The sequence below is a fragment of the Trichechus manatus genome, unplaced genomic scaffold, assembly GCF_000243295.1.
Source record: "Trichechus manatus latirostris isolate Lorelei unplaced genomic scaffold, TriManLat1.0 scaffold00008, whole genome shotgun sequence".
Lineage (NCBI taxonomy): Eukaryota > Metazoa > Chordata > Mammalia > Sirenia > Trichechidae > Trichechus > Trichechus manatus.
The window spans coordinates 17,811,021-17,836,461 of NW_004443944.1; the positions used below are offsets into that span (position 1 = coordinate 17,811,021).

A 25,441-nucleotide genomic window follows, 5' to 3' on the forward strand; every position below is an offset into this window, starting at 1 on the left:
TGACCACTTCTTTCCGCCTCCACAGCTGCCACCCTGGCCCAGGGTGCCATTTTCTCTCGCCTGGACTATGGCAGTTGTCTCCTTCCTGGTTTCCCTGCTTCTTGTCCTCACCCCCCCTTTAAGGCAGAATGACACAGGAGCCAGACTGCAGCTTCTCAGTGTCAGTCAGAGCATGGCCCTGCTCTGCTCCAAATGCTCCAGAGGGGCCTGTTTTTCTCAGAATAAATGACCAAGCCCTCACAATGGCCTCAGACCCTACTTGATAGGCCTCCCTGTGAGGCCTCTCACACCTCACCTCTGCTGTTCCTCCTTCACTCTGCTCCAGGCACTCCGGCCTCCTCCTCCCTGCTCCATGGATGCACCACACTCACCTCCACCTTACGGCCTCTGCAACAGCTGAGCCCTCTGCCTAGAATGTTCTCCCCAGTATCTCCATCTTCACCCCTTACGTCCTCCACCCTCATCTTCTCAGCGAGGCCTTTCCTGGCCACTCTTTCTAAAATTCCAATCATACCCCGCCCCCATCCCCAACACCTCGTATCCCCCTTTCCCATTCTGCTTTTCCCTCACCAGCCTGGTCACTATCTAACATGCTACCGATTTTTCTGATTACATTGTCTGTCTCTTCCACTAAAATGTAAGCTCCGCGAGGGCAGGGATTTGCACCTGTTTATTCACAGCTGCATCCTTGGGCCCAGCCCAGTGCCAGGCAGTCTGTGGACACTCACTCAATATGTGGCAAGTGAATGAAATGTAGGAGAGGAAGACTGAGAAAAGAGACAGAGAAGCAGACTCAGGGAGATGCAGAGAGGCCCACAATGAGACGGAGAGACTGGAGAGGGGACAGCTGGAGGAAGCGAGACGAGAGAAACCAAAAGAGACAGAGACACCTCGCTGGCAATGTAGAAACAGAGAGAGGAGGCTTGGAGAGAAAGCCCGAAAGGGACAGAAAGACACAGACCGAGCGAGAGACAGAGCAGGAGTGGAGACAGGGGAGTAGGGGGAGGGGCACTGCCCACACTGTTGGTGTCCCTGGAAAGGTCTGGGGGCTGCAGGGGTCAGGGAGGGAGCGAGTCCCTGACGGTGGCCCAGATGGGAGAAGGAAAGAGGGCAGAGAGGTGAAGGAAGGAGAGTTACAGCTGACTCAACGGAGGAGGTCGGGGCAGCGGCCAGTGCTGGATGGATGGAAGAGGCTCTGGGGCTCCCGACTTCCCCTCTCAAAGCCCTGCGCGTAGTCAGTCACCGAGTGGTTCCTTAGCTGACTATGTGCCTGGCTCTGTGCTGGGCCTGGGGAAGCGGGGAGGTTAACCTGAGGACCTCCGCATTGCACAGTTCCAGAAGGTAACATTCCCATCGTCATCTGTGGGAACGGTTCCTGGAGTTGTGTGGTGCACAGCGTGTGCAACCTTACATGGCAATCCTGTGTGAGGAGACACAAAGATGTCATCCTGCTAACGTGACCATGGGCTCTCAGGGTGGGAAGTAGCCCCAGGGGTCTGGGAAGACTTCCTGGAAGCGGTGGGAATTGAACCGAGCTGGGTATCTGGGTCTGGTCAGGTGGAAACACGAGGGGAAGGGCAGAGATGCAACCTGTGCAGACATACGCAGGCAGAGGAGTGGTGGGTGTGCCTGGGAGCAGAGTGGACAGTGATGTCTACAGCAGACTGAGAGAGATGGGGCGGGAAAGGGGAGGTCCTCAAGGACAGGCTGAGGAGCTCAGACTCTGTGCAGAAGCCCAGAGCGCCTTGCTGCCTGCACCCTCTCACTGTCAAAACCATCCTGCCACTGCCTCTGAGCGCCTCCATCTCCCTCCCACCCCAGCTGTCTCTCCAGTCTTTAAACACCCCCGTGGTGTCTGGCCTGGCCCTAGACCTCTCCTGGGAGGACACTGTCATGTCAGGAAAGCGAGGCCCAGAGGGGAGAAGGAGGAGGGGCTGAGTCCGCCCACTCCCCTCCTCTCCAGTATCACTCTCCATCCCCTTCTCAGGGTCCTCGCTCCTCCTCGCTCCTCCCTCCTCCTCGGCCTTCCCTTCCTCCACTTTTATCTGCACTGAAAGGGCCAACTTTGGAACCTTTTTCTCATCTTCTTTGATCTCTCTCTGTCGGCCCTTCCCTGGGGCTCCTTAGATGTGGGAGCGGTGAGGAGCTGAGATAGGTCCATTTGCCCAGCTCCCCCTGCATGCCTGGCCCGGAGCCAGGCCTAGGGATGAGAGATGACTCAGCCAAGGGCAGATCCCCGGATGGGGGATGCTCCCAGCCTGCGAGAAGACAACACAGAAGCATGGACATGGGAGGGCAGTGAGGGACAGTGGGAGACAGAAAGGGTCCTCGCCGGCCACATGTGCTGCCCAGAGCCCAGCATATACCCTGGTTCCCAGGCTCTAAGGGTCGCTGACTCAGCAACTCTGCACTGAGTCGTGCCCACACTGTCCCAGGCAACAGGGAAACAGCGGTGATAAGACAAGGTCCCTGCCCACATGGAGTATTTTCCCTGGGTGGATACAGACCATTTGCAAGTCAACAGGTGGTTAAACTGGATCATTTCAGATACAGGCTATGAAGAAAATAAAACAGGGGATCAGGATAAGGAAGGATTGGGGCCACAGAAGGCTACTCCCAATTGGATGGTCCAGGAATGGACAACTGAGCTGAGATCAGAATGGTGAAGAGAGAGAGGCAGCCATGCAAAGATGTAGGGAAGAGCATCCCAGGAGAAGACACAGCAAGTGCAAAGGTCCTGAGACAGGAACAAGCTTGGTGTGTTCCTGGAAAGCTGGATGTGTTCCTCATGAGACTTTGCATAGCACAGCTTGTGAGACACAGTAGGCACTTGGGAAATACACTGACTGTCTAGAGTGAGTTTTCTGAGCCCTGCACTGGGGAGAGTAGAAGTTGCCTCAGATTTTTACATTTACCCCTTATGAGGTGTTATACCCATTTTACAGATGATGAAACTAAAGATCAGAGAGGGAAAGTAACTTGCCCAAGTTCATCCAGCTCAAAAGAGGAAGGACTGGGATTTAACCCATGCCTGTCTGCCTCCTGAATCTGCCCTCTTGCCATCTCACCCCTGCTTCTTACTGTCTTATGGTTAGCACAGTTCACAAACCTGTGCCGCGCCCTGCATCATGCGTGGTGCACAGACGAGTCAGACATGGGCCCAGGGGAAGGCTGGGCCCTGAGGGAACTAATCCAGTAACAGATCCAGGTCTGAGGGGACTTGGGGCTGAGGCTTCCCCCAGGTTGCCCCTGAGGGAGGAGAAAGGGGGATGAGGCTTGGAATGGGGAGAGGGCACTCCAGTTTGGAGTGATGAGGGGCAGGGGTCAGGAATGGAATCATGGAGCCAGGAGGGCAAATTCAGGGTCAGGGAGACCAGCTGGATGAGCTCACATCAGGGGTGGTGGAAGATGAGGATAGGCTGTGAAGGACCTTGAATGCCAGGACTCTCTCCTGCAGGCAATGGGAAAGCTTGGAAGGCTCTAGAAGGAAGGAGGAGAGTGCTCAGGTGGGCCTGTCTCTGGATTAGGCAGCCTTACATATAAACTGTCCATTTATCAGCCCAGCCATACTCCTACCAGCCCCAGCCCCTTTGTGAGTCTTCTTTGAACATTAAAAGGAGGAAAGCCTGTGCTAGACCAGAGGGTCCCCTCAGCACTCCACAAAAGGCTGCAGCAAAAAGTCCATGGGCCTTGCAATCAGACGAAGCTGGCTTCAAATCCCAGCTCAGCTGTAGAACTTTGGGCAAGTCACTGCATCTCCTCCAAGCCCTGGTTTCCCTGTCTCTAAAATGGGCATCATGATAGTACCCGCCTCATTCACTTATTTAAAAAAATAGGCATTAAATGCCTACGATGTACCAGATTCCATGCTTGGTGCTCCCAGGGTGGGGGGTGAAGGAGAGAATTAGTGCTTGACAAGTAGTAGGCCCTCAGGGAATGGACATGAGCACTTTTCTCAGTGGTCTGGAGGCCCGATTCTGCCCTTCATTCAGCAGCCAGTACTGGCCACATGCAATGTTCCAGGCGTCGTGTGTGGGCATTTGAGAGCGTGATCACATGCCTTAAAGGGAGCGGGATAAAGAGACGCAGACAAGGTGGAATGGAATAGGGGCTTCATCCTGCTGGCTTCATCCCCTTCCTTGGGGGATGGGGGAAGAGATCCTCTCCACTAGCAGCTTGGGTAGGGGGCTGGGTCTCCAAGCCTGGGTACATTTATGTCCGTGAGCCCCCACACCCATGAGCTTGCAGCCTTCCATGGTTATGCCTGTGCGCATTATATGTCCACATGTTTATGCAGGAAAAAACACATGTGCACTCAAGCCAAGAAGCAGTGCCCACTCCATTCCCCCCACCCTAGCCCTGCAAACAGACTCCACTGGCCCAGGCTTCTGTGCTGCTGTGGTACACGGGCACTCATGCAGTTGCACCTGGCTGGGCTGCTGAGGGTGCTACTTGACCTTGGACTCTGGACCACGTAGGCTGGAAACGTGGCTCTGCCGCTTACTAGCACTGTAACCCAGGACAAGACACCTGGTTTCTCTGAGCCTTAGTTTCCTCATCTATAAAATGGGGGTGATGACCATACCCAGGAGGATTTGAGGAGCTGGTGCAGGGGAAGCCCTTAACAGGCCTGGACAAAGTTTCTCAGTAAATAAAATAAGAGCTAACACATCCACCACGTGGCGTGTGCTTCACCGGTGGACACTTGTCATCCTCACAGCCACCCTGTGAGGTAGGTATTATTATTACCTCCATTTTCAGGAGGAGGAAACTGAAGCACAGAGAGACTAAGTGACTCACCGCAGGTCACACAGCCAGGCTACAAACCAGATCCTCACTCTTAACCACCATTCCCAAGCCTCCTCTGCACTTGCTCACAGGTGCACAAACACACACATGCATGCACACACACACCATATTCTCCCACTGGCTCTTCCACCCCGAGTGCTTAGGTTCCCCTTTCTGCCCTCTAGGTCCTGGCTGTCCGAGTAGGGAGCAGGATGTTGAGATTTGAGCAGAACCTTCTAGACCTACAGCCACCTCGTGTCCTCCTCGACCACTGACAATGCCCCCACGTCCACACATGGTGCCACCCACCCCCAGGCACACAGACCACACACTGAGCTAAGGGGACTCCTTCGTACCCCTTGCCAGACACTTCTGAGTAATAATTAGAATATCACTAGCTCCCATGCATGGAGAGTTTTCCTGGAACTCAGCTAGGCATCTTATATACATTTAATCCTCTCAACAGCCTTGCCAGGTCGGATTATCATCTCCATTTTGCTGAAAACTAAAGCTCAAAGATGGAAGTGACTTGCCTGGGGTCAACATGGGCCTGGATCCAGATCCAACACTGAGCAGCTGCCTCTTGAGCCTTTACTCCTCCAACTGCAAGGCACACACACACACACACACACACACACAACTCACATATTCATGTCACACACACATGCACACACACACACTTTTCCACCCACAACACAGACGAGACACACAACTCATGCACCCACATGTGAGGTGCACAAGCTCCCCCCACACTCGTTTGCCGGGCCACACACCTGCCACGCACCCCACCACCACCACCCCCCCTTCCAGCTGGCTCCCTGAGCTGGAATAAAACACCTGGGCTCAGCCAGCCATGCTGACCCGCAGGCCTGAGTCTTTAGCTGGTTAACGGTGGGTCCCCGCAGCCCCCGCCCCACGGCCTTGGGAACAGCTGCCTCTGCTTAGATTCCAGCCGCCCCCCTTCCCCTCCACTAGGGAACAAAAGAGAAAAACTGGGAGGAGGAAGAGAGGGGAGTGAAGCATGAGTAGAGAGGGGAGGAGACCCAAGGAGAAGGCAGTCAGCACCCCTCCCCACCCCCCACCCGGAGGCCTTGCCTCTGCCCGCCCTGACCTGGGAACGGGAGCCCGGGGCTGTGTCATACCCCTGTTGGACTCTGTTCTCCCATCTGTAAAATCAGGAAGAGGTCTCCAGTGTTCCTTCCAGTGGAGCTGACACTTAACGTCTGGTCCTTCGAACCCAAACACCCTGACAGTGCCAGCCTGGGGCAAAGGGGACTGAGGCTCCCTGCATTGAGGCTTTGGAAGGTTCACAAGCTAGAAAGAACTCTGGGTATAGAGCCCCAAATTTGGGTACGCATCCCAAGTCTGTCACAGAGTCCCTGTGCAACCTTGGGCAGGGCCATCGCTAGCCCATAGGGCGCCATTGTGTAACTAAGAAAATGGTGCCCTTTTAGGGAGATACTCCCTGGGCTAGGCCGTGTGTCTTGGCAAGCACAACACTGGCTGAACTTCACCCCCACTTCTTCCCTCAGCCTGGTACTCCTGGGCGGGACTCAACCTACACCACCGTACTTGGCAGCCCTAAGCTTGGCAAGTCCCTCTCTGAGCCTCAGTGTCTTCATCTGCAAAATGGGGGTGATCACCAGCCCCATAGGATGCTAGAGACCCGTCTGTCTCCTTCGCTGCTTTATCCCCAGGACCTAGCTCAGGGCAGCACAAAGGAGGGACTCAGGTGATACTGAGGACAGAAAGGAATGAATGGAGGGACGGCTGGGGGAAGCAGTCTACAAACTGTCAAGTGCTGTGCTGGGGGAGGAATTATCATCCTGGGTCTGGACCTCCACTCACTCCTTCACCCAGGTCAGTAGGACCCAGGTTGGTCAGGGGCAAGGATGTGGGCTTAGCAGCTTAGGGATGGGAAGGAGCATTAAACTGGGGACTCAAGACTGCCTTATAAGGCCCACTACGCTCGTGTGCAAGGCCCTTTACAGTTTGCCAGCTGCCTTCCCCCCGCCCCCGCAACAGTACATATGAAAAGAATAAGGGCTGTCAACTATGCCCAGCCTTGTGTATTGGAGGTGCAATGGTTAAAGCGCTCAGGTGCTAACTGAAAGGTTAGTGGTATGAACCCACCCAGCCATTCATGGAAAGAAATGACCTGTGATCTGCTCCTGTAAAGATTTACAGCCTAGAAAACCCTATGGGGCAGCCCTACTGGGTCCTATACGGTCGCTGTGAGTCAGAATTGACTCAACAGCACACAGCAATAACAACCCACACCACAGTGTGAAAAGAGTATGAATCACCTTTTCCAGATAAGCAAACTGAGGCTAAGGAGGCCAGGTAGATCTGTCAAGGTGAAAGGAGTAGAATAGGGGCAGAACCAGTATTCAAACCTTGCTTTGTCTGCTCTATGATCTGTGTGTTCCCATTGGGGGACGTTATCCCCATTGAACAGATGAGGAAGCTGAGCCCAGAGAGGTTTGACAATGCAGCCAAGGCCCCACTGAAGGGACATCTCAGGGATTTGGTCCCAAGCTGGCAGCGTTTCTGGTGTCCTCGCCCCACCCTGGTCCTCGGTTTCCCACTCCAGGAGATGGGGGAAGGGCCTCTGCGGTCCTGTCTGTGGGAGGGGCCGGTGACTCGGGCTCAGCCCCGCCCCACCAGGCTGCTTTCTCCTCGCCTAACAATGAGCCCAAGCCTAGCATTGGAGGCCTTTGTCCAGCTGCGCTGCCTGATCGCGCCCCCGCCCGGATTAGCAGCGTCGGGAAGCGGCTGCCGGCGCTGGCGGGGCCTCTCTGGGTCGCTGCCGCCTGAGCCATGTGTTGGACACGGGCCTTTCAGGCCTGAAGCCGCCGCACAAAGGCCCGGGAAGAAGGAGGAACAAAGGGCTTTTTCACGCGGCAACTGAAAAGCCGCAGATTAGCTCGCGCGTGCTGCGCAGGCGGGGTGGGACCAGCAGCCATTCCCCCCAGGCCCCTCTACACAGGCACTCACTGGCCTGTGGCCCCGCTCTGGGGCCTCCCTACCGGGGCAGCCAGAGGGAGGCTTCTACCCTAGAACCAACCCCCTCTCCCCTGCTCAGAATTCCCCATTGGCTCCTTAGCACACGTCTAGGTCCTCAATTCTGCGCCCTGCGTGTTTTGGTTCCTAACTCTCCCCGGTACCAGCTCTAGCCATTGTGCACTATTAGCCATTGCCTAAATGTTGTTGTTGGATGCTGTCGATTGAGTCCCATTCAAGGCTACCCCATGTGATAGGGTCGAACTGCCTCCATAGGGTTTTCTTGGCTCTATTTTTATTTTATTTTATTGTGCTTTAGGTGAAAGTTTATAGCTCAAGTTAGTTTCTCATACAAAAAATTATACACATATTGTTACATGACCCTAGCTGCAATCCCTGTAATGTGACAGCACACTCTCCCCCCTTTTCCACCCCAAGTCTACCATGTCCATTCAACCAGCTCCCAATCCTCTCTGCCTTCTCATCCTGCCTCCAGAGCTGCCCGTTTAGTCTCATGTATCTACTTGAACTAAGAAGCACACTCTTCATGAGCTTTATTTTATGTTTTATTGTCCAGTCTAATCTTTGTCTGAGGAGTTGGCTTCAGGAACGGTTTTAGTTCTGGGTTAACAAAGAGTCCGGGGTCCATGTCTTCTGGGGTTCCTCTAGTCTCAGTCAGACCATAAGTCTGATTTTTTATGTGAATTTGAGTTCTGCACCCCACTTTTCTCCTGTTGCATCACGGACTGTCTGTTGTGTTCCCTGTCAGGGTGGTCATTGGTGGTAGCCTGGCACCATCTAGTTCTTCTGGTCTCAGGCCAATGGAGTCTTTGGTTTATATGGCCCCTTTGTCTCTTGGGCTAATATTTTCCCTGCGTCTTTGGTGTTCTTCATTCTCCTTTGCTTCAGGTGTGTTGGGACAGATTGATGCATCTTAGATGGCTGCTCGCTAGCTTTTAAGACCCCAGACGCCACTCACCAAAGTGGGATGCAGAACATTTTCTTAAAAAACTTTGTTATGCCAATTGACCTAGATGTCCCCCGAAATCATCGTCCCCGACCCCCACCCCTGCTACTCTGTCCTTGGCTGTAATCTTTATGGAAGCAGAGTGCCAGGTCTTTCTCCCGCAAAGCCACTGAGTGGGATCAGACTGCCAACTTTTGGTTAGCAGCCATGTGCTTAACTGGATGCACCACTAGTTCTCCTTGCCATACAATTCTCACCCATCCTGCCTTTGCACCTGATCTTCCCCCTACCCGAATGCCATTTCTGGCCCCCTTCTCTGCCTTCAAGGAGGCTTGGTGGCACAGTGGTTAAAGGGTTTGGCTAACCGAAAGGTCAGCAGTTTGAACCCACCAGCCACTCGGAGGGAGAAAGATGTGGCAGTCTGCTTCCATAGAGATTACAGCCTTGGAAACCCTACGGGGCAGTTCTTCTCTGTCCCATAGGGTCACTATGGGTTGGCAGTGAGTTCTCTGCCTTCAAGCCCAATTCCTGGGTCACTTCTGGAAAGATAAGAACCAAATATTCGGTGAGTGCTAACTCTGTGCCAGACATTTTGCCTATCTCCAGCCCTCAGGACTGTGGGGTACAAATTATTAGCCCATTTTCCACCTGAGGAAACTAAGGCTTAGAAAGGTTGAGGGTTGCCATGTCACACAGCAGGAACCCAGTCAGCTGAAATGCAAACCCAAATCCCTTCCCATCCCTCCTCCATTGGGAAGACTTTTTCGCTTCTTGTGTCTCTGAGGCAGGTTGTCCCTCTCTTGGGGATTGGCTGGGGGACATGGCATGGGCTCCAGCTGGCACTGAGGCATCTTCAATCGGCCCCTCCCTGCCCCCCTCAGGTACGCCATTGACCGCAACTCGGATTTGGACCAGATCTTCGATATTGACGAGGACACGGGTGCCATCATGACGGGCAAGGGGCTGGACCGAGAGACTGCCGGCTGGCACAACATCACGGTGCTGGCCATGGAGGCTGGTGAGGTGACGCCCAGCAGGGCAACCGTAGGGGGAGGAGCAAAAGCTGAGGGGTGGGGCCAAGGGCTGGGGCGGGGCAAAGATTAAGAAACTTGGCCAAGATCCTGGAGAGGGAGGGATAAGAACTGACACGCAAGAACAAAGATCCGAGAGGGGTCCTGAACCAAGGGGACAGGGCTTTCTTCCTTCATCATTTATTGACCACTACTACATGTTCTAGAAACCCTGGTGGCATAGTAGTTAAGAGCTACGGCTGCTAACCAAAAAGTTGGCAGTTCGAATCCACCAGGCACTCCTTGGAAACTCTATGGGGCAGTTGACTCTGTCCTATAGGGTCTCTATGAGTCAGAATTGACTCGACAGCAACGGGTTTGGTTTGGTTGGTTTACTACATGTTCTAGGGGCTGGAGATTCAGTTGTGCACAAGACGGGGAAAGCTCCTGTCCTCATGGGGGAAACAGAGAGAAAGGATGTACATAATATGTTAGGCGATGTTAAGTGCTAAGAAGCAACAGAGAAAGGTGACCGGGAGGAAGAGAAGCGTTGTTTCACTTAGAAGAAGGCTGCTCTAAAAAGGAGACATTTCAACAGAGGCTGAAATAACACGAGGGAACTGGAAAAGCATTCCAGGCAGAGAGAGCAGCCAGTGCAAAGGCCCAGACGTGCTAGTTTGTCTAGCATGTGGAGGAACAGCAAGGAGACCAGTGTGGTTGGCGAGGGGCACTTTATTCCAAGTGAGGTGGGGGCCACTAGAGGGGTTTGAACAGAGTAGAGCTGTCTGACTTAGGAATAGACTGGGTCTAAGGGGGGAAGAAGGCGACCTGGTGGCACAATGGTTAAGCGCTTGGCTGCTAACCAAAAGGTTGACAGTTTGAACCCAGCAGCCACTCCGCGGGCATTGGGAGCAGGAGAGAAGAGGGAAACGAAGACCTGGTGATCTGCTCTCCTAATGATTTACAGCCTAGGAAACCCTGTGGGGGCAGTTCTACTCTGTTTTATAGGGTTGCTATGAGTCGGAGTCAACTCACAGCACACAACAGCAAGGGGGAACAGGGGCTCAGCCAGGAGCTTGATGCAGCAGTGCCAAGGAGATAGGAGGTAGCCGTGGAGGATGTCAGACATGGTAGGCTTTGGGATCCAGGCTGAAGATGGAGCCAACAGGACCTGCTGATGGGCTGATGTGGGAGTGAGAGTCATCAACAATGACTCCGAAGTGTTTTTGTCCCCATTTCTGGAATGGTGTGTGTGGATCACAGGCAGTCTGGTGCAGCCGGGGAGAAGTGTGAGCTGGGAGAGAGAAAGAGGGGGCCCTGAGACATGGGGGACCAGATCAGTAAGGTTGGTGATGAATTGCCGAGGGCACGGGAGTCCTGGAGCACCAGCGAGGGGTGGGAGGCCATGCCGGGCCCATCTCTACCTGCCAGGCCTCCTCTGTAACCGAGGCCATCACTGCCACCACCTCGACCTGGTCTCCAGGCTCCCCAACCTTGTCAGCTCTTGAGGTCTCAGGAGTCGACGGAGCTGCAGTAAGCCATCAGGACAACAGGAGTTCTCAGAGCTGTGGGCAGGCCATGTTCCAAATGGCTTCTGCACACCTTGGCCCCAGGCTCCTCCTGCCGCCGGCCAACCCTCCTGCCCACCTGTTTCCTCCTTCCCCCACTGGTGTCCTCCCACCTTCTTAGGCCCCACTGGCCCATTCTAGGCCGAGGAAGTCCCTGGGCTGAAGTTCCCTCCATCTCTTTCAACTTCAGTTTAAAAGAAAATACAAAGCTGGCTCAAACCTCGGTGCCTGCTGCTCTAGAGCCTTTGAATCCACTCCTCCACCGCATGAAAGGAAGATAACAAAGGTGGCTGGAGAGGAAGTGGCAGCTGGACTTGGGGGGAAGAGAGCCCCTCCCCTTTCGCCTCCCTGAACCTGCTCCCTGGGCAGCAGCGGAGGCTCTGGGCTGCAAAGGGATCCAGGGAGGGCTGGCCTGGCTGCTGGGCAGAGATGCCTCCTCTCCCTACCCAGGAATCCATCTCTCGCACCGGCATGTCACACTGCCTGGCAGTCCACCATTAGCAAGTCCCCTCTTGGGTTAAGCACTGTACTTCTACCTAGTGGGTCGCTTTCAGAATGCAGCTAGAGTAGCATATAAAGCCTGTCACACTGAGGGGGAATGCGTTTGCCATTTCACTGGAGAAAGAATGTGGGAGGGGGGACTCTCCCCCACAACCATTTTACAATCTTTACCTAATACGTATTCTGCACTAGATGTTTTCCAGCATATACTTTTATTGAATCCTCACAGCTGCTTGGTGAGGTAACATGATTAGCACCTGTTTTACTCTTGGGGAAATCGAGGCTCATAGTGGAAGAGACGCGCCTGAGGATATGCATTGGCAGAGCTGGAGTTTGGACCCAGTCTGCCCAGGTCCCTCCACCACTTCCTAGGGCTGCCGTAACAAAGTACCACAAATTGGGGGGCTTCAAACAATAGGAATTTATTGTCTCACAGTTCTGGAGGCTAGAAGTCTGAAATCAAGGCGTCAGCAGGGCCGTGTTCTCTCTGAAGGTTCTAGATGAAGAGCCTTCCTCGCCTCTTCCCAGCTTCTAGCGGTTCCTGGCAATCCTTGGCATTCCTTGGCTTGCAGCTGCATCACTCTAATCTCTGCCTCCATCTTCACATAGCCGTCTTCCCTCTGTGTCTCTGTCTAGCTGTGTCTTGTTTCCTCCTTTGTAAGGACATCAGTCATATTGGATTAGGGTGCCCTGGTGGCACAGTGGTTAAGAGCTTGGCTGCTAACCAAAAAGGTTGGCAGTTCTAATCCACCAGCCGCTCCTTGGAAACCATATGGGGCAATTCTGTGTCCGGTAGGGTCGCTATGAGTTGGAAATGACTCGACAGCAACGGGTTTGGTTTTTGGTTTTGGTCTACTTCAGCACAACCTCAGGTTAACTAATAACATCATCGAAGACCCTATTTCCAAATTAAGTTGCATTCACAGGAACTGGGGGTTAGGAGTTCAGCCTATTTTTTTGGAGGACACAGTTCAACCCGTGACAATGGCATTGCTGCATGGTCTCCATTTTCCTATACTGTCTGCTCTCCAAGTCCCACGCCAATTCCCAGCAGCTGGCCATGGGGAAGATGATGAGTCTCTGAAAGGAGAAGAGTGGTCACTGGGCTAGAGACCCCTTCTCTGAGTTGCAACCCAGGACCCCTACCCAACCTCCACCTGGGATGTTAGTCAATGGGAAAATGAATGGGCCCCACTTGTGGTGCTGGTAGGAGGATTAAATGGGAGAGTGCGTGGAAAGCCCCTAGCCTGATACTTAGTAAGTGCTCAATTAATGGGATCTATTGCTCTTGACATATGTTAAGCACCAGCTGTGTGCCAGGCACTTTACAGTGATGAGCTGATTGAATCTTGTTAAGAGCTTGGCTGCTAACCAAAATGTTAGCAGTTCAAATCCACCAGCCGCTCCTTGGAAACTCGTTGGCGCAGTTCTACTCTGTCCTGTAGGGTCGCTATGAGTTGGAATCAACTCAACAGCAGTGGGTTTGGTTTTGGTTTTTTGGTATTGCTCTTGACATACGTTAAGCACCAACTGTGTGCCAGGCACTTTACAGTGATGAGCTCATTGAATCTTCACACCAATCCTAAGAGGTGTCAATACCGCTATTATCCTCAATGTTTAGATGAGGAAACTGAGACTCAGAGAGGTGAGGTCGTTTGTCCAGATTCCCATGGATTCAACCCCTGCCTGTCTGTTCCAGAGTCCAGTTCTTTCTCAGATGCCCCTCAAGGCACATTTCCTTGGTTCCTGCACAAAGCCAGGAGCTATATCCACCCACTCCACCTTCTCACCGTCTCCATGAGGCAAGTCCAGAATTATTCTTCTCATTTTACAGATGAGGAAATGGAGGATCAGGGAGGAAGAGTGGTATCCCCAAGGTCACAGAGCAAGTTGACACAGGTCCAGGTCTTGACCCTAGACCTACCACCTCCGAGCCTGAGCCTGCGCCCGAAGTTCAGTGCCAATGGTCCCTCCACATTTGCCCTCCTGCCGAAGCATCCACTTGGCATCGTCAGAAACAGAGGGGATATTTACAGGTTCACAGTGGCCCCACCTGCTCCCGGGTGTAACAAACATGAGGTGACAAGAATCAGAGGGGAAATATTTATACACAGCGGCAGAGCTCTGCGAGCCCCTCAGAGAATGTTGCTCTCAGCCGGGAGCCAGCTGCCTGTCATACTGGATTACCTCAAAGACTCCCGGAGCCACTTGGTATGCCAGCTCTGCTCTTCCCTAACTTCTGAGTCATCCATTCTGCCCATGCAGACGCTCCTTCCACTGACATTATCTTTAACGTTTTGTAATCATGAAATATTAATGACCGATATTGAATTTAAAGTACAATTTGTGTCTGGATCCTTTGGTGGAAAGGGCAGTTGTAAAGGGACAGCCTTCAAAGAGACAGGGGGACTTGGAAAGCCAATGCTGGGGGTGGGGTCCTGGGTGCTACGTCAAGCCACCTCCTCCAGGGTCGTCAGGCCCCATGCTGGTTTGGAAGGGGAATAGCTAGCTGTGTGGGACGGCAAAGGGTTAACCAGATTAGCTGGAAGCTTCCCATGTGGGTCACCCCAGGCCAAGTCACGTCTCCCAGCATTCTGCATCTTTCCTTTATGCCACAGAGCATGCTTCATGGTTTATATATTCATCTGTGTGTGTGTTGGGTTAATATCGCCCTCCCTCAGGAAACTGCACATTCCACGAGGGCAGGGCTGGTCTGTATCCGCAGCACCCACACCAGGCCTGGCCCATAGCAGGCGTGTGATAAATATTTGCTGGAAGGATGACCAAATGGGCTTGCCCACCCAGCCAGGACAGCGGGTGGAAAAGAACTGGCTCTAGTTGCACGGTTCCCACTGTGTCATCGTGAACAGGCCACTCCCCGTCTAGTTGCCTTAGTTTTCTCATCTATAAGATGGGGACAGTAACACCTGCTTTATTGGATGGCTGCCAGATAATCACTGTTAATAATTATGGTTGTTGTCAGCTGTCATCGAGTCAGCCCCCAACTCATGTTGACCTCATGCACAAGGGAACGAAATGTTGCCTGGTCCTGCCCCATCCCCATGATCGGTTGCAGATTGGACCGTTATGATCCATAGAGTTTTCATTAGCAGATTTTCGGAAGTAGATCACCAGGCCTTTCTTCCTAGTCTACCTTAGTCTAGAAGCTCTGCTGAAACCTATTCAGCATCATAGCAACATGCAAGCCTCCGCTGACAGACAGGAGGTGGCTGTGCATGAGGTGCATTGGCCAGGAATCGAACCCATTCCCCCCCATGAGAAGTGAGAATTGGACCACGGAATCCCCACTGCTAGCAGCATCTATGTATTCAAAGCTTACAGTGTGCCAGACATCATGCTGAATGCTTTATATAGAACAGCTTGTGGATTAGAAATTATGCAAAGTGACTAGCAGGGTGCCTGACACACAGTAGGTGGGATTATTTGCCAGAGAGAGTCTGAAGGGAGAGGGGATGTCAGAGATGACATTTCCAGCCCCTCCCAGCTTGACTCCTATTTCATAGCTGGGAACACTGAGGCCCAAGGAAGGGAAGCAGTTTTCCCAAGCCCACCGATGAGGCTCTTTGGCTCTCAGTCCAGTACTCCTTAGAAGGACAGTGGAGAAGGTCTGAGGAGGCTGGAGAAGGAGCAGGGATGGGGAGTGAGGGGCTACACTGGGGTTTGAGCGGCAGACCGCGCTCCGTTTCCTCCAGGACCACCCCCCCATGTTTGCCCTCAGCCAGTGTTTTCTGAGGGTCCTTGTCGCCCACCTGGCCCGGGACCTGGCAATGAACAAGGCTTGGCCACTGACTCGGGGACCTCACAGGTGGGCAGGAGAGGGCATGTCAGCAGTCAGGGATGACACAGAGTGGAAGCTGTGGGGACTCAGAGAGGGAGGGACTGTGAGGCACCAGAAACCCTTCCCAGAGGAGGAGACATCTGAGTCGGGTTTCGAAGGCTGAGGAGGCCCAGAAGTGGGGTTAGGGCACTCCAGGCAGGAAGACTGCTGTGTGCAAAGTCCTGGTGGCTTGGCAGCCTACTGCTCATTCTGAGGACAGAGAAACTTGGGGTGGCTGGAGGCTGGGGCCTGAGGATGGCCAGCACCAGCCAAGGGGGGCCTTGGGTGTCCTATGAGGAGTGGAACTTCTCCTGGAGGTGACAGGGAGCCAGCACAGGTCTTTGAGCAGGAGAGTGATGTGCCTGGATGTGTGATCCTGGCATTCAGTCGGGTTCAGTGTGGAGGTGGGCAGGAGAGGATGAACCTAGAGGGGAGAACAGACGGGAGGCTGTCAGGAAGCCTCAGGACCAGACGTGTGCTGGGGGTGCCGGGGCAGGGCTAGGGTGGTAAGAGGAGGCTCCAAGGGGACAGAGTGGGTGCAGTCTGGGGAGAGGCTTGTAACAGGTCCGCAGGGAAAGGGCTGCTTCAGGAGGCAGTGAACTCCCCATCACCAGAGGTGTGTAAATTAGGCCTGGGTGTCCTCTTGGACTGGCTACTCCTGGGGTCCAGTGCCACCTTAAGTGTCGAACAGATGCCGACAGGAGCAAAGATTTTGTGTTAGCAATGAAGTCTCAGGGGAGCAGACATTAGGAACCAGCTCCACCCTCAATCCCAGGAACGCTGTGATTCCAGAGTCCCTAGTTCCCTTCCCACTGGGCTCCCACCCCCCAAACCCGGTTTGGTTCAGATGCCAGGTGAGTAGCTCTGCCAAGGCTGGGGTCTTCCTTGGAAGGGATCCAGGGTCTCATTATCTACAGCCTCTCCTCCTACCCCAGGACCTTTGCACGTGGTGTTCCCACTCCTGAGGCATCCTTTCCATTCCCATCCCCTTCATCTGATTATTTCCTAGTCAGAGCTCAGCCCACACCTTGGAGGACTAAACTTTCTCCCAGCAAGGCTAAAGCCTCTAGCCTCAACATGGAAGCCAAACGGACCATCAAAGTCCCTAAGGGGGAAGGGTGCTCGAGCTCCTGCTCCCACTGGCTGAGTGGGGACAGGGCAGTGAGTGTAAGGAGTCTGTTCCTGACCTCCCTGACACCCCCTTCCTGGAGGATCCCCACCTGCTCCCCAGCCCCTCCTCGCCATCCTGCCTGCCTGTCTTGGCGAGCTTGTAATTGGGATGATAAATTTTCCTGCCCAGCTGGCCAGCTCGAATCAGAGCTTGGTGTTTGGATGCAATTTAATTCCTTCAGGAGACAGGGAGGGGCTGGGGGGGGAAGAGGGTCCGGGCTCTGCTCCCCACCCCCACTGCTAGGGTGAGTGGTTAGGAGGACCTCCGAGCTAGTCTCTGTCTGTCTGTCTATCTCTGTCTCTCTCTCCTTCCACTTCCCACTCTTGCAACCTCACTTCATCTCTCTCTGATTCTCGTTCTCTGTGACAGCCAAGGAGAACCTGATCCAACTCCATTTGTTTTACTGATGAGAAAACCTTGACCCAGACAGAGAGACAGGAAGAGGGTCACACAGCTAGACTGCTCCTTAGAGGGAGGGGTCCTGGAGGGAGGTGCGACCCCACAGGATTACTCCATCCAAGCAGGTCTTGGTCTCTTGGTCACCTCCCAAGCATCCCTCTTAGAGGTCAGGCATATCGGGGATGCCACAGGGAATTACCGTATTTTTACACAAATAACTTACCTTCTGCGTCTGTTTGCCAACCTTGCCCTTCCCACAGGAGGTATTTTCATAAGCACCTTATGCTAATTTTTTTACAACAACGTGTAAAAATAAATTGGCATAGTTGCCCTTACGAAAATACCTCACAGGGGGAGGGCTCAGCTGGCAAACACATATAGAAGGTGTGCATTATATTCGTAAAAATAGGGTACATCTATTCATTCTACACACATTTGGTAAGCACCTACTATGTGCCATGCATGTGGTTCCTGGGTGGCACAAATGGTTTGCACTCATCTACTAACCTAAAGATTGGCAGTTGGAACCCCCCCGGGGGTACCAAGAAAGAAAGGCCTGGCGATCTGCTTCTGTAAAGATTACACACCCTACGGAGCAGTTCTACTGTGTAACACATGGTCTTCCAGTCGACTCGGTGACAATGGGGTTCGTTTTTTTGGTTTATATGCCATGAACATAGATGCTGGGGATACAGCAGCAAACAAAACAGACCAAAAAGTCTGCTTATATTCTATTGTTATTAGTTGCTGTTGAGTCTGCTCTGACTCAGAGCAACCCCGGGTGCAACAAAAGGAAACATTGCTTGGTCCTGCGCCATTTCATGATCGTTGGTGTGGTTAAGTTCATTGTTTCAGCCACTGTGTATTTTGAGTGCCTTCCAACCTAGGGGGCTCATCTTCCAGCACTGTATCAGACGGTATTCTGTTGTGATTCATAAGGTTTTCATTGGTTAATTTTTGGAGATAGATTGCCAGAGGTTTCTTCCTAGTCTGTCTTAGTCTGGAAGCTCCACTGAACCTGTCCACATGGGTGACCCTGCTGGTATTTGAAATACCAGTGGCATAGCCTTCAGCATCCTGGCAATATGCAAGCCACCGCAGTACAACAAAATGACAGATGGGGTGGTGGGCTTACAGTCTAGTGGGGGAGAGAGATGATGAGCCAGTTAAACAGGTAAAAATAGAGGATATTGGATAGGTACCATGGAAAGAAATAAAGCAGGGAAGGGGCAAATTTAAATAAAACTGTCAGGGAAGTCTCCCAGAGAAGACATCTGGGCAAAGACCTGAAGGAGGTTAAGGAGTGAGCTTGGAGCAGAGCGAAAGGGAGAGGGCTGAGAGGTGAGGCCGAGGAGGCAACAGGAGGCAGATAGCACAGGGCCTCATGGGCCATGTAGGCTTTCATTCCGATTGCCCAAGGCTGAGGGCAGTCAAGGAAAGCTTCCTGGAAGAGGCAGAGGCTTTTGTCTAGGACCTTGAAGGCAAGTAGAATTCTGACAGCTAAAGACTATAAGAAAGGCAGTACCATCTGGTGGTTAGAAACTCCCCCTTTGCAATCAGACCCAGGTTTGAGTCCCGACTCCATCAGTTGTTCCCTGTGAGATCTTGGGCAAGTAGCTTTGCCTCTCTAAGCTGGTTTCCTCATCAGCAAATTGGTGATAGTAATAGCCCCTCCTTCCCACAGTGATTGACAGGATGAAATGGGGCAGCACAGACCCTGATCCATGATAGGTATTGGATATGTGCTTGCTGGCGGCTTTCTGGGAAGGAGCACATTGCTAGGAGAACCCTAACAGGGCCAGCAAGTCAGCCCCCGCCTCCTCTTTCCTTCTCAGTGGCCCCAAGTCCCCCAAGCCCAGTTTGGCCCAGATGCCACTGGTTAGGTTAGTAACTCTGCCAGGGGCTGGGGTCTTCTTTGGAAGGGACCCAGGGTCTCATTAGCTACAGCTTTCCCTCCAACCCCAGGGCCGTTGCACATGCTGTGCCCACTCCCTGCATCACTTTCCCTCCCCATCCTCTTCACCTGACTATCTGCTAGTCAGATCTCAGCACAAATGTCAGTTACTCTAAGGGAAGCATCCCTGCACCCCAGGACCCCCTGCTCCACACACTCACAGCTCCTGCACTTTTTCTCTCAACTCTTATCACCATGTAATGTCTGTCCCTGCCGTTAGACACACCATGTTGGTCTTGTTCACCGCTGTGTCCTTGGTACACAGCAAGCATTCAATTCATAGTTGTCAGCAAAAGCCAGAAGTCTCAGTTCCAAATTGCTCAGTCCAGTCCCCTGCCTATTTTCCAGAAGGGACTCTAAGACCCAAGGTAAGCGACCTGCCCATTTTGCACAGCAATTCTCCTGCCCCAAGTCCAGCCTCTTCTGAGGCCCCCATTGGGCTGCCCAGCCTCTCAGGGCCCGTTGAACCCCAGGGCTTCCCCTGCCATCACCCCGGACAGATGGTGAGGCAGCTAGGAAGCACCGGGCCGAAGCACGTTTAATTTTAATTTAGGAATCAGCTAAGGCTGCAGGCCTGCTCAGCTCTGGGCTGTCAATCAGCCTTCCTCAAGGCTGCATCAATTAGTTTAAAAATATTGAATGTAATTTTGCCTGACACAACATATTGCAGCTACTGCAAAATATAATTTATTTTAGAAAAAGAAATAATTAAACTAATTTGCATGTCAGTCAGTTGAACTGAGATGCCAAGAGGAGGGTGGGGCCCTGTGGGGACCCAGCCCCTGGAGGGGGCACCTGCTGAAAAGCAGTGAGTGAGGTCAGCTCAGGCCTGGGTCTGAGCAACCGCTTCCGCCAGCTGGACAAAGAGCCAGGCAGCAGGAGGGTCCATTTACAGTGTATTTGCTCCAAGCACTGAGCCCAATCCCAAATCTGCCCCTAACCTGCCTTGTGGATTTCAGCGAAGTCCTGCCCCTCTCTGGGTCTCAGTCTTCTCATTTACAAAATGGGATTACATAACAAACTTCCTTCACAAAGATGGTATCGCAGTATGAAAGTTTGTTATAAATTCAAAAGTCCTGCAGAGAAGTTCAGATTAATCAATTGATGGATCCCCATTTTATACTGGAAATATTTAAGGTGGTAAATTATGAAAGATCTTGATCAATCATTATAAGTGATACTAACTGGGATCAGGAGGCAAGACATCAGGTTGGACTCCGTGACCTGCCGGTCACCCTAGAGCAGAGGTTGGCAGCCCACTGCACAGTAGATTCACCTGGGGAGCTTTGAAAACCATCAATGACCAGGACTTGAGCATCAGTTGGTAATTTCCAGGCTTCCCAGGCGGTTCTGATGTGCAGCCAGGCCAGAGACCCACGGCCGGGATCGCACCGACACTGCGCGCTGACTGGGGCCAGCCCGCAGCTCCAGGGATTCCAGTCCTGCCCCAGATCCAGGGGTCTGTGGATGAGCTCTGCAGGTGGTAGCTGTGACAACATGGACACATGCCCTCTTCAACTGTCACTCAGCTGCCCCATCCCTCAGACCTGAGACCCTCACTCAACACCAAAAGGCTCAGGACTTCCCCAAGAGGTGACCTGTGACACTTCAAAAGAGGAGGTTGGAGAGGGTCCAGCATAACCCAAAGGCATAGTGCGATCATGGAGGTTCCACCGGCAGTGACCAGCCCTCCAGCAGGGTGATTGTCCACTGGAGAGGCCTGTCCTGCTCTGAGGTCTCCCTTCTACTTGGACCACTGGGCCCTCTCTCCCACTCCAGCCCCTGCAGCTCCCCTCCCTCCCTCTGCCTCAGAGGGAAGAAAGGCACCATTTCTGGCTATGGGCCTCACCCTCGCCTCCTTCCAAGCACCCACCGTCTGTCTGTTTAAGTCCTCTGGCAGCGCGCTCTCAAAAATAACGGCTCAGCCAGCATTCCCAGTCACGACTCCATCGCTTGCCCCTGGAAGAGCCCCCCTCTAATCGCTGAGGCGGCAGATCTGGGTGAACGAGAAGATAAGGTGCCCGGGCTAAGGGGCACTCCAGAGCGGGGTTGGGGTCTGAGTTAATTAATGACTCCCCCCCCCTTTTCCATGGCCCCCCAGGAGGTGGCTGCACCTGCCTTCCAATCTCCATTTCTGTCTTTATCAACACACGCACAGCTGCCATCGGCATCCAGCGGACCCCTGGGTTCAGAGAAAGAGGCAGGAGCCAGCCTCACTCGCCACAAAAGTCACACAGTGCCTGGTTTCCTGGAAGCTTCCCTGCCAGCCAGGCCAGAGATCCAGCCATCAGAGTCACTGCTGGGAAGTGGGGTGCAGTTTTCTCTCCCAGGGGTTGTGCCTGAGGTCACTGGCAGCTGGGACATGTCAGTGATGAATACGTGGTTAAGATAGCAGAGGCCCGGGTACCAATGAGGTTCCCTTAGTTTCTAGAAAAGTCCAGTGTGTTCAGCGTGATGCTCAGAGAAGGCAGGCTGGGATGAAGTATCCCAATACCCTCGAGTCATTTAATGTCATTGCTGGAAGGTCCCTTTGAGGACATCTGTTTGTTTAACAAATAGTTATATAGCACTTACTATGTGTTGTACACACAGCCATAAGTGCTTTGCAGATGTTAACTCAATCTATCCTCTTAGCCCATTTTGCGAGAAAACTGAGGTACAAAGAGGCAGATCACACAGCTAATAAGTGGCAGAGTTGGGATCAAAACCGCCTGTCTCCAGACTCCTTGCTCTTAGTCACTATGCTCTGTCCATTTTTCAGGTGCAGAAGCTGATATCAGAGAGGGAAGGGTCTTACCCAGGATCAAACACTGGGTCAGGGACGGAGCCACGCCTAGAATTCAAGCCTCCTTCAGTATCAGTCTTTCCAGGCTTCATTCATTCATTCAAGACATGTATTAGAACTTACTCTGTGCCATACCCCACAGTGCTGGGGGTCCAGGGATGAATAAGACAGGGAGCTTGACCTCAATGAGATTACAGTGGATGGGGCGGGGACTTCACAGTTTTTCTGAGGGCTCTGGCCAACACCCACCCCAGAGGACTTGTCTGGCTCGCTCCGTGTCAGGTTTTGAAAGGGCAGAGGTTTCAGAGTTCAGCTGCAAGATGTGTGGACTGAAGGCCAGTTTTTAAAACCTTCCCATGTTTTAGTTCTTCGCTACAATATGGGGATGAAAATTGTACCAAACCACAGGATATCTGCAAGGTTGCCTGAAATATCAGCTGTGGATGCTCCCGGTGCATTCTGTGCACTCTCTGATGATGGAGATAGAGATGGTAATGGTGATAACAGTGTTGCTGTTGGTGGTGGTGATGGGATGGTGATATTGGTGATTATTGTGGGGGTAACGGTAGCAGTGGTGGTGATGGTGGTTGTGGTGATAGTGATGGTATGCTGATGGTATTGGTGATCGTAATTGATGCTGATGGTGGCGATGGGAGGATGGTGGTGGTGATGACGTTGGTGGTGATGGTGGTGGTGGTGACGGTCTTAGTGTTTGTGGTGGTAGGGATGATGAGGGTGGAACTAGGGGATATGGTAGTGGAGGTAGTGGTGGTAATTCTAATGATGATGATGATGATAACAGATGTGGTGATGGCGTTGGTGATGGTGATAATGGCGGTGATAATAATGGTGGTACTGACAGTTATAGTGGTGGAGATGGTGCTGATAATGCTAATGGAGGTGGTAATGGTTTACTGGTAGTAATGGTTTAATGGTGGTAATGGCAATAGTAATGGTGATTGTGATAGTAGTGAAGAAGGTAGTAATGGTGGAGATTATGGTGATGATGCTAAAAGTGTTGATGGGATGGTACTGGTGATTATGGTGATGAAGGTTGTGGTGATGACTCTAATGGTGCCAATGCTAATGGTAATGGTAGTGATGGTTGCGGTGAAGGTGATGCTGATGATATTGGTGATGGTGACTGATGGTGATGGTGGTGATGGGAGGATGGTTGTGGTGATGATGTTGATGATGGTGGTGATGGTCAAGGTGATAATCACCCACTTGTGCTCAGATGTCCCCGTCCCTTTTCCTATCACCAACCTGGTCAACCTACAAATCTCTCAGTGTGACCCGACTGCCTAATTTTGCTCAAGTAGCAGATAACGGGGTTGTCTACACCTCACACTTGATGCTACTCATCCTACCTCTATGTTCTGGTTGCAGACAATCATGCCCAGCTATCCCGGGCATCCCTAAGGATCCGAATCCTCGATGTGAACGACAATCCCCCAGAGCTGGCCACACCCTACGAGGCAGCTGTATGTGAGGATGCCAAGCCAGGCCAGGTACAATTGAGGGGCTGGGGGCTGGGGAGTGCTGCCAGGACTGGCCCAAGGGCACCCTCTACCCAGGCCAGAGTGGGCTCAGCCTCCTGCCCCCCATCACCTTTCAGCTCATCCAGACAATCAGCGTGGTGGACAGAGATGAGCCCCAGGGTGGCCATCGCTTCTATTTCCGCCTGGTGCCTGAGGCTCCCAGCAACCCTCACTTCTCTCTGCTTGACATCCAAGGTGAGTTACCTCTGAATCACCAAATCCTAGGATGCATTGAGGGAGGGGCCTAGCCTCCCTGCTCCCTCCCGTATTCTAGATGGAGAGACTGAGGCACCCAGAGGGCCAGTGTTGGGTTTATAACCACACAGGAAGTCCAGGCCAAGCTGGAGCTGTTACTCAGCCTGCTAAGCAAACCATGAAGAACAGGCAGGGTGTGGGTTGACGAGGTGGAGAGGACATCCCAAGGATAGGGAATGGCAGATGGTAACATCAGCAAAGGGCATGCATCAGGAGTGGGGTGGGAAGAGCCCCTTGTTCTAGTGAAGACTGAAATAAGCCGCATGCACACACTCCCCACCCTTCAGTTTAAAAAGCGCTTTATCCACTCACATTTCTCTTTGCATCCTCACTCCCACGGTGAGAGGTGGTAGTCTTATCCCTTTCCTCGTTTTGCTGGCAATGAAACCAAGGCTCTGAGAGAATAAGGGACCTGCCCAGGATCACATAGGAAGTCAGTGGTGGGGCTGGAATTCAAACCCACACCTGTCTCAGACCCAGTGCTCTTCCTGCCTTAGCTCACTATCTTGAAAGCAAACTGCCCCACCCCCACACCAGCCTGAGCTGATTCCATTGTGAGATATCCCCCAGAAAATGCCCCAAGAAGTTCACATTGGAACCTTTCAAGGAATAGATTGAAGGGGGGCAGGGGCAGGGTAAGTGAATGGACTGGGAGTCGGGAACCTGGGTGCAAGTCCAGGCTCAGTTGATGGCTCTCTATGCATGTGCTCGTGCCTCTCTAAGCCTCAGTTTCATCATCTGTAAAATGGGCTGATGACACCTCCGGGGCCTAGGTGGCTCCAGTGAGATGAAGGCTACCAATGTATATTGTCATACTTAGAACATATCAATTCCTTCATTCAGTAAACATTTACTGAGCATCTGCTATGTGCCAGGCACTATTCTGAGCCTGAAAATACAGTAGCAAACAAGACAAAGTCCTACCCTCATGGAGTGTACATTCTAGTGAGAGGAGATAGAAATTAAACAAATAAATACAATGCTGGGGATAATAAGTGGCTTTGGGGGGAAATAACCCGATCTACACTAGAGTCTGGACTAGACCCAGGATGCCTAGAGCAGTGCCTGGAACATAGTAGATGTTCAGTAAAAATTTGTTAAATGAAAAAATAAATTAGGGTAAGATGATAATAAGTGATGGGAGAGGGGAAGCTTTTTTAAATAGGGTAGTCTGGGAAGCTTCTCTGAGGAAATCAATAGTTGACTAGGAATCTGAAGGAAATGAGGGAGTGAGCTGTGCAGATAACTGGACAAAAGACAATCCAGGTGGAAGAAACTGCAAGTGCAAGGGCCCTAGGCAGGAGCAGGCCTGGGACATTCAACGGAAGGAGGCTAGCATGGCCGGAGCAAGTGAGCGACAGGACTGGAAGGAGATGTGATCAGAGAGACTGTGGGGCCAGAGCACATTGGTTCCTTCTGGCCCTGGAAGAGGTCTGGGGTCACTCTCAGGAACTTTATACCGCCTAAAAGGAGAGGCCTCCAATGGTCTCTAAAGCCTAGTCCATCTGTATTCCCAGGAGACATACTAAAAATATTTAACAACCAGTGCAGCTCAGATAACCAATCAGAAAGGATGCTGACCATAACCAGTAGCAGATTCCTGGGGCCTCTGTTGTGCTAGGCATTAATCCTTTAGTTGCTTGGTTGTGGCAAGGTTGGGG

The 25,441-nt window shown here is 52.5% G+C and overlaps 1 protein-coding gene across 1 annotated transcript in view; it reads left to right on the forward strand.

The window, feature by feature from the left end:
* The window catches only part of CDH22 (cadherin 22), a 125,971-nt gene that overhangs the window by 91,441 nt on the left and 9,089 nt on the right, over window positions 1–25,441 (forward strand). The window contains exons 8-10 of the mRNA XM_012558633.1: window positions 9,640–9,776; window positions 23,374–23,495; window positions 23,603–23,720. Of these exons, the coding sequence (XP_012414087.1) occupies window positions 9,640–9,776; window positions 23,374–23,495; window positions 23,603–23,720 (377 nt within the window). The remainder of the gene's footprint in view (window positions 1–9,639; window positions 9,777–23,373; window positions 23,496–23,602; window positions 23,721–25,441) is intronic.